Source organism: Rhinoraja longicauda, chromosome 36, assembly GCF_053455715.1.
Source record: "Rhinoraja longicauda isolate Sanriku21f chromosome 36, sRhiLon1.1, whole genome shotgun sequence".
NCBI classification, from domain to species: Eukaryota; Metazoa; Chordata; class Chondrichthyes; order Rajiformes; family Arhynchobatidae; genus Rhinoraja; species Rhinoraja longicauda.
The window spans coordinates 13284217-13293300 of NC_135988.1; the positions used below are offsets into that span (position 1 = coordinate 13284217).

General features: G+C 47.1%; 1 protein-coding gene across 2 annotated transcripts in view; it reads right to left on the bottom strand.

Moving 5' to 3' along the window:
• Positions 1–6195, bottom strand: part of LOC144610411 (dihydropyrimidinase-related protein 2) — a 37764-nt gene extending 31569 nt beyond the window's left edge. The window contains exon 1 of one of the 2 annotated variants that reach the window (XM_078429064.1): positions 5809–6195. In XM_078429064.1, the coding sequence (XP_078285190.1) occupies positions 5809–6102 (294 nt within the window). In that variant the 5' untranslated portion in view covers positions 6103–6195. The remainder of the gene's footprint in view (positions 1–5808) is intronic. The other variant, XM_078429063.1, reaches the window with a different exon arrangement.
• Between the last annotated feature and the right edge of the window lie 2889 nt (positions 6196–9084).

Consider the following 9084-nt stretch of genomic DNA (forward strand, 5'->3'; position numbering starts at 1 on the left):
AAAAGACTTCCCCCTTATCCTTAAGCTGTGGCCCCTGGTTCTGGACTTCCCCAACATCGGGAACAATCTTCCCGCATCTAGCCTCTCCAACCCCTTAAGAATTTTGTATGTTTCTATAAGATCCCCCCTCAGTCTTCTAAATTCCAGCGAGTATAAGCCTATTCTATCCAGTCTTTCTTCATATGAAAGTCCTGCCATCCCAGGGATCAATCTGGTGAACCTTCTCTGTACTCCCTCTAAGGCTAGAAAACATTGTTTTCAGGAGACGTCTATCCAAAAAAAAAAATATATACATACACAGAGGGTAGTGGGTGAACGGAAGGTGCTGCCAGAGGAGGTAGTTGAGGCAGGTACTATCATAATGTATAAAAGACATTTGGACACGTACATGGTTTAGGAAGGTTTAGAGGGATATGGGCCAAACGTGAACAGGTGGGACTAGTATAGCATAGGCATGTTGGGCCGATGGACCTGTTTCTGTCCTATATGACTTGCAACGTTTAAGAAACATCATGATGAGTACGTGGATAGGACTGGTTTAGAGGGATATGGACTAAACGCAGGCAGGTGGGACTAGTGTTGATGGGACATGTTGGTTGGTGTGGGCAAGTTGGGCCGAAGGGCCTGTGAACACGGTCTATGACTCTATGAGTATGATTATGTTTTTATATGTGGCTATAAAGCTATTACGTTTATAGCTTAAAAGCAGGGGGTATGGGGAGAGGGCAGGAACGGGGTACTGATTGTGGATGATCAGCCATGATCACATTGAATGGTGGTGCTGGCTCGAAGGGCCAAATGGCCTACTCCTGCACCTTTTGTCCATTGTCTATATAAAGCAAAACGTTTTACTCTCATTAAGACACAGTCTGGTCCCACGGTGCCCAGCGCTCCTGTAAAGCGGCCAATGTGCCCTTGGACACATTGGTGGGTATATTGGATGAGCTGTCAGAGGAGGTAGTTGAGGCAGGTACTGTAACAATATTTGAAAGACATTTGGACAGATACATGAAAAGGAATGGTTCAGAGGGATATGGACCAAATGGGGGAAAATAGGACTAGCTTGGATGGGGAATCTTGGTCGGCATGGACAAACTGGGCCGAAGGGCCTGTTTCCATGCTCTCTGTCTCTTTGACAGGTGTCACCATGGGCAGCACCAGTTGTTCACACTGGAAGAGATTTAAGTCAGGAGTCACTGGAAGAGAGACGGGTGCTGACTTTTACAACCTGACCCCCCCTCCACCCTTTTCCCCATGACTTGCGGAAGCAGAACTAGAAGGGGTATATAGGACAACTGGGTTTGAACCCAGCCATGGCCTGTATACCCCTTGGCTGGGATCAAACGCCAACATTGTCTCACTTGCTGGGTAAGTGGGTGAACTCCCTCTGCTGCCATCCCTGGCAGGGATGGACCCCAGGGTCTCAGTGCCGAGCCGAATACTCCCGCACCCCGAGCAGTTGTGAGCTGAGATAGAACCCTAATATGTCAAGGAGTGTAACAGACCACTGATCTACCAGCTTAACCATTTTCATTCAGTGGACCTTATCGTCCATTCACTTGGTTAACATGCAAAAATTCTCGCTATTGATGGAGTGCAGTGTGGGTTCACCAGGTTAATTCCCGGGGTGGCAGGACTAATGCATGATGAAAGAATGGGTCGACTGTGCTGAAATTCACTGGAATTTAGAAGGATGAGAGGGGATCTTATAGAAACATATATTCTTAAGGGATTGGATAGGCTAGATGCAAGAAAATGTTCCCGATTTTGGGGGGAGTCCAGAACCAGGGGTCACAGTTTAAAAATAAAGGCTAGGCCATTTAGAACTGAGATGAGGACAGAGAGTTGTGAATCTGTGGAATTCTTTGTCACAGAAGGCAGTGGAGGCCAATTCACTAGATGGTTTTCAAGAGAGAGTTAGATTTAGCTCTTCGGGCTAACGGAATCAAGGGATATGGGGAAAAAGCAGGAACTGGGTACTGATTTTGGATGATCAGCCATGATCATATTGAATAGATATATCAATATGATATATATTAGCTGCCTTGAAGTGCTGAATAGCCTTCTCCTGCTATTTTCTATGTTTCTAAAAGGACGCAAAGCGCTGGGATAACAACAGTTATCGCAGTTTCCTGGAACCGATGCTTATGTCATTCATTACAATGTAGGAGAAGGCCATTTGGGCCCATCAAGTCTAGCGCCTACTATAGTTTTCATTGCATCCTATTCTCTCAGCAGGCTTTGAATATTTTAAAGGTAGAGGTAGATTTGTGATGTGCATGAGGGTGAAAGGTTATCATGAATTAGACTGGAGACTTTAGAGATACAGCACAGGAACAGGCCCACCAAGTCCGCGCCGACCAGCGATCACCTGTAAACTGGCACTATTCTGCACACTCTGGACAATTTACAATTTTACCGAAGCCAATTAACCTACAAACTTGGACGTGTTTGGAGTGTGGGAGGAAACCGGAGAAACCCCACGCGGTGACGGGGAGCACGTACAAACTCCGTGTAAACAGCACCCATTGTCAGTATTGAACCCGAATCTCTGGTGCTTTAAGGCAGCAACTCTCTCGCTGCGTCACAGTGCCGCCCTTGGTGGGAATGTGAGGCTCTGATCACAACCAGAACACCCATGTCCTTATAAATTGTGGCATATGTCTCTATGAGTATGATTATGTCTTTATATGTAGCTATAAAGCTATAACATTTATAGCTTAAAAGCAGGGGGTATGGGGAGAGGGCAGGAACGAGGTACTGATTTAGAATGATCAGCCATGATCACATTGAATGGCGGTGCTGGCTCGAAGGGCCAAATGGCCTACTCCTGCACCTATTGTCTATTGTCTATTTAAAGCAAAACGTATAACTCTCATTCAGACACAGTCCATTTGAGATGAGAACGTTTTTTTTCACACAGAGAGTGGTGAATCTGTGGAATTTTCTGCCACAGAGGGTAGTTGAGGCCAGTTCATTGGCTATATTTATGAGGGAGTTAGATGTGGCACTAGTGGCTAAAGGGATCAGGGGTATGGATAGAAGGCAGGTACGGGATACTGAGTTGGATGATCAGCCATGATCATATTGAATGGCGGTGCAGGCTCGAAGGGCCGAATGGCCTACTCCTGCACCTATTTTCTGTGTTTCTATAAGCTTGAGGGGCTGAATAGCCTCATGTTGCTTCTAATTTGTGTGTTTGTTTGTAAGGTTTTATAGTTAAACATCCCCATAAGGCTACATTACCACCCAGTGCACCATGATAAACACTGGTCTACAAAGGGACAGCGGGCAAGTTTTAGATTTTAGAGCTACAGTGCAGAAACAGGCCCTTCGGCCCACCGGGTCCGCGTCGCCCAGCGATCTCTGCACATTAACACTATCCTACACCCACTAGGGACAATTTTTACATTTGCCCAGCCAATTAACCTACAAACCTGTACGTCTTTGGAGTGTGGGAGGAAACCGAAGATCTCGGAGAAAACCCACGCAGGTCACGGGGAGAACGTACAAACTACAGCACCCGTAGTCAGGATCGAACCCGAGTCTCCGGCGCTGCATTCGCTGTAAGGCAGCAACTCTACCGCTGCGCCACCATGCCGCCCTTAATGTAGTTGCTCTAAGATTTTCATAATTTCTTACAGTAAAGAAGACAACTATTCAATCAATCATGTCTACATTGATTCTCAGGCAAACACCATCAATCGCATTCTCCCACTTATTTGCCTGCATATATTCTCTGCTCCATGCCCATCAATTCTTATCCCTAATTCTCCTCCTACCCACCAGCATTTAGGACAATTTGCAGTACCCAATCAATCTAACTACCAGCAGTCCTTTAGGGTGTAGGAGAAAACTGGAGACCCCCCAAACATAACCCACACGGTCACAGGAAGAATGTGCAAACTCCACGCAGACAGTGTCTGAGGTCAGTATTGAACCTGGGTTGCAGATGGGTAAGATAGCTTTGAGTTATTCTTCAGGTGCTGAATGTCCAACATACATCTCCAGGAGCATTGCAAAGTGATGCTTATGTCTGAGGAAGGGTCACGTCTCACACATCCGCTAATGGACTCCATTAATGTGCCAGGGAAAATCCTTAATGGTCCATATCATATCATTTGCACACAGAATCTCTGCCAACTAAACCATTTATTGAGACGGCCTGCTGCATGAAAGGAAATGAATTAGGAGAGAGAGAGAGAGAGAGAGAGAGAGAGAGAGAGAGAGAGAGAGAGAGAGAGAGAGAGAGAGAGAGAGAGAGAGAGAGAGAGAGAGAGAGAGAGAGAGAGAGAGAGAGAGAGAGAGAGAGAGAGAGAGAGAGAGAGAGAGAGAGAGAGAGAGAGAGAGAGAGAGAGAGAGAGAGAGAGAGTAGAGAGAGAGAGAGAGAGAGAGAGAGAGAGAGAGAGAGCTCTGAGCGAAATAAGAAATTTAAAAGATGGCCGATGTCTTTGAATCATTGAACAAAAGAGACTACTTGACCCATGTTATCCTATCCACAGGTTCCGTGCCGTCTCCTGCTCCTAATTCTTATGTTTACATGTTCCTATGTTTGTAGCACATTGACTGAAAAGTGTTTTGGATCGTCCTGAAAGACATGGCATAAATTCCCCTTCTTTTTCTTGAAATCAGAGAGTATTGCAGTGAGCACAAATGGTTCGCAGTGCCTTGTAAAATTGTTCAGGCACAGCGTTCCTATCCTATGTCCATTATCTCATTCTTCTCCAGATCTCACTGCAGCCAACGACCGACCGGCTCCACGATGAACGACCACGCTGCCAAGGCTAGCATTGTCATCAAAAATTTCTCATCGCGACCTCTACATTTGTCCAAGCCTTTAATACACCTCGTGAATAACGAAGGGCCTAATACTGAACCCAACCCAAGTTAGGCACAAAATACTGGAGTAACTCAGCAGGCCAGGCAACATCTCTGGAGAACAATGAATAGGTAGTGTGTAGGATGGAACTGTAGATGCTGGTTTAAACCGAAGATGGACACAAGAACCTGGAGTCAGACAGCATCTGTAGAAAAATGGAGTAGGTGACATTTTGGGTAGAGACCCTTTTTCAGACTTCTCGACCCGAAACGCCACCTATTCCTTTTCTCCAGAGACGTTGTCTGACCCACTGAGTTACGCCAGCTTTTTGTGTCTATCTATGGATAGGTAATCCTTTGGGACCCAATCTTCAGACTGAAGGAAGGGTCCCGACCCCAAATGTTATCATTTCCTCCAAAGATGCTGCCTGACCTGCTGAGTTACTCCAGCATTTTGTGTCTGTCCATGGTATAAACCAGCATCTGCAGTTGCTCGTTATTACATAATGAACCCAACCAATCTAATAAGAAGGAACCAGGACCAAAATCAATACTAACAGACTGGCCATTGGGTTCAAAGTAACCAGTTTGTAGCTGTCACTGGTAATATCTGACATTAAATAAACGCCAAATCAGCATGCTGCTCATTAACAATTGCAGTTCCAGAGTTATGGTGCAGAAGGCATAAATCAAGGGAGGGCATTTGAAATCAAATCTAAATGTTTTGGCATTCTTGCTTTAAGGAATTGTCTATTTAACGTCAAGTACAAAACTAGTTGTGATAGTTCTGAATCAACCAGTGTCAGTAGATGTCTAGACACAGATTTTTTGCTCAAAATCCTTCATTTTCCACGCTGCACATACTTACTTAAATATGTATTGCCAGCTTTTAGTTGTACAGCAACAAAATGATTCAGCATCTGAATTGTCAGCGGTTCTGCAAGGATAACATGCAGTGCAGTAAATAAAAGAGGGGACAGGTTTTCTCACCTTCCCATCTGCATTTCGTCGAGATTTATTCTGCTGGGCCGTTCTGCCGATATTGGACTTCTGATCCTCGCTGCCTGCAAATGTTACATGCCGAGCCGCCTCTGTTTCTTTCCTGCTCGTTCCTTGTACGCACCAGCCGCAACCCAGAGTGGGGAAATTCAAGGGTTGATTTTCCGAGACACTATCTGCCACTGGTTTGTCCTCGCTGGATTTCTGCTGCGGCTTCAGGCTGCTCGATCCCATGCACGAGAACCAAGCCGGAGTTTCCGCCTGTCCCAATGCCCTCCCAGCCATGATTACACTCCCTTTCTCTGTCTCCGTGGGTGAGGCATCTGAAGGTTTGCCTGCTGTAACTTTGCAGGGCTGATACCGTTGACCGCAGGAGAAAAACACTCTCTGCTTCCAAATGGGAGGTGATGTGCTGAGCTCCCAGCTCACCAGCAACACAGCATCGAAAGCAATCAATCAAGTAAGGCTGCATTTGGAAGCAAATTGGTCCTCTGACACATGCCTCTAACAGCACAGGCAGAAACACACCCACCCCTCACACACAGGCAGACACACACCACCCCACACACCACCCCACACACACACTGACAGACACACACCATCCCATACACCACACACACACTGACAGACACACACCACCCCCCCCCCCACACACACACACACCACCACACACACACACAGACAAACACCAACACACACACACACACACACTGACACACACACACAACCCCCCACACACAGGCAAACACACATTACCCACAGACACACACCCGCCCCACACACACCATACACAGGCAGAGACACACCACTCCACACATACACACTGACAGACACACACACGCCCCACACACACACAGGCAGGTACACATTACCCACAGACACACACACTGAGACACACACACCACACACACAGGCAAACACACATTACCCACAGACACACACCTGCCCCACACACACAGGCAGACACACACACCCCACACAAACAAGCAGACACATACTGCCCAACACACACACACCCACAGACACACAAGCAGACAAACACACACACAGGTAGTCACACACACCACCCCACACACACACACACCACCCCACATAGAGACAGACACACACGCATCCCACAGACACACACACTGACAGACACCCCCCCCCCCCTCACACACAAACAGGCAGACAGACACCCATCGCGCACACACACAGTGCCAGACACACACCCGCCCCAAATGCACAACTGTCCCACACATACAGCTGCTCACATGCACACACGTGCTCCCCACACACAGGCACACACCTGCCACCACACATGGACACAAACCCTCATTCTTGTATGGAACTCATTCTTCATGTGTAAATTTGATCATCACACAGACAAATGGGAGCAGCTTAGATGGGGCATCTTGGTTGGCATGCACAAGTTGTACCCAATTCCGTGCTGTATAATTCTACTCTAATCTCTACAGTTATCCTTGGGCAGGCACGAGTTGGGTGGGGGAAGGGAGTTGCATCACGCAGAAGTGACAATGTGTCCCATGGTATCCTCAGCCAGCCACTACTTCCATATATTCTGGAAGGAATCATTGAGATTCATAAACTCAAATCTCGGCTTGGCCTCATTGAATCCTCTGGCTCCCCTTTCACCACGGCACTACACAGGCTGGAAACCTAACCCTGGTGGAGGCAGTCACTTATATGTGCATCGGCACAGTCTCAGGTTCCTTAATATCTACCATCAGCGAAATGGGTATACTCGACTGTTGCACAGCTAGTAGAGCCACTGCCTTACAGCTCCACTGTGTGGCTGTGTCTCTCTGTGTGCCTGTCCATATGTGTCTGTCTGTGTGTCGCAAGGAACTGCAGTTGCTGGTTTAAACCGAAGGTAGACACAAAATGTTGGAGTAACTCAGCGGGACAGGCAGCATCTCTGGAGAGAAGGAATGGGTGACGTTTCGGGTCAGACTGAAACGTCACCCATTCCTTCTCTCCAGAGATGCTGCTTGTCCCGCTGAGTTACTCCAGCATCTTGTGTCTATCTAGCGTCTGCCTGTGAGTCTGTCTATATGTGTCTGACTGTGTGTTTGACTGTCTGTCTGTGTCTCTATGTAGTTGGCATGTTCTGCCTGTGACCATGTGGGATTTCTCCAGATGCTCTGGCTTGCTCCCACATCCCAAAGCAGTTGGTAAGTTAATTTCGCCTCGGGGTATAAGTGAGTGTTGGAGATTGGGAAGGGTGGTGGGGGGATTGATGGAGACACAAGGAACTGCAGATGCTGGTTTGCCAATAAAGACACAAAGTGCTGGAGTAACTGAGCAGATCAGGCAACGTCTCTGGAGAACGTGGGTCTGAAGAAGGGTCCTGCCCCAAACATCACCTATCTATGTTCTCCAGGGAATTAATGGGAATGTGGGGAGAATAAGAAGTTCGGGGAGGATTATTGTAAAAATGGGTGGTTGAAGGTCCTATTTTGGTGCTGTATCTATAACTGTGTATGAGGTGCTCGCTAATCGGCAGGATCTTGGTGGGCTGAAAGGGCCTGTTTCCGTGCTATATCTCTAAAATCTAAAGTAACCTGCTTTGCCTAGGACAGCAATGAGATTTTAGGGAGTTACGAAGGCAGCCTAGTCTATCATGCAAAACAGACTCCCCCCACCACCCCCCCCCCCTCCACTAACCCCCACCATCAACTCCATCTACACTCCAAGCTGCCTCAGCAAAGCAACCAATATCAAGGGCCACTTTTTTCATTCTTTTTTCTCCCCGCTTGAAAAGTACGTATAAAAGGATTCAGGAACAACCTCTTCCCCATTATTATCAGACTACTGAATGGTTCTCTCAAAATCCAAGGGTGCACGCCCAATCTTCCAACCTACCTCGTTGAAGCCCTTGCACTTTTTTATCAGCAATTTCTCAGTACACTACATTCTGCACGCTGGTTATATTTCTCTTTGTACTGCCTGTTGTACTTGTGTATGGTTTGTATGATTGTACTCATTGAGTATGGTATCATTTGTTTGGACAGTGTACATGATATAATGTTTTGCTGTATCTCAGCACACATGACACGGCACGGTAGCGCAGCGGTAGAGTTGCTGCTTTACAGCGAATGCAGCGCCGGAGACTCAGGTTCGATCCTGACTACGGGTGCTGCACTGTAAGGAGTTTGTACGTTCTCCCCGTGACCTGCGTGGGTTTTCTCCGAGATCTTCGGTTTCCTCCCACACTCCAAAGACGTACAGGTTTGTAGGTTAATTGGCTGGGTAAATGTAAAAATT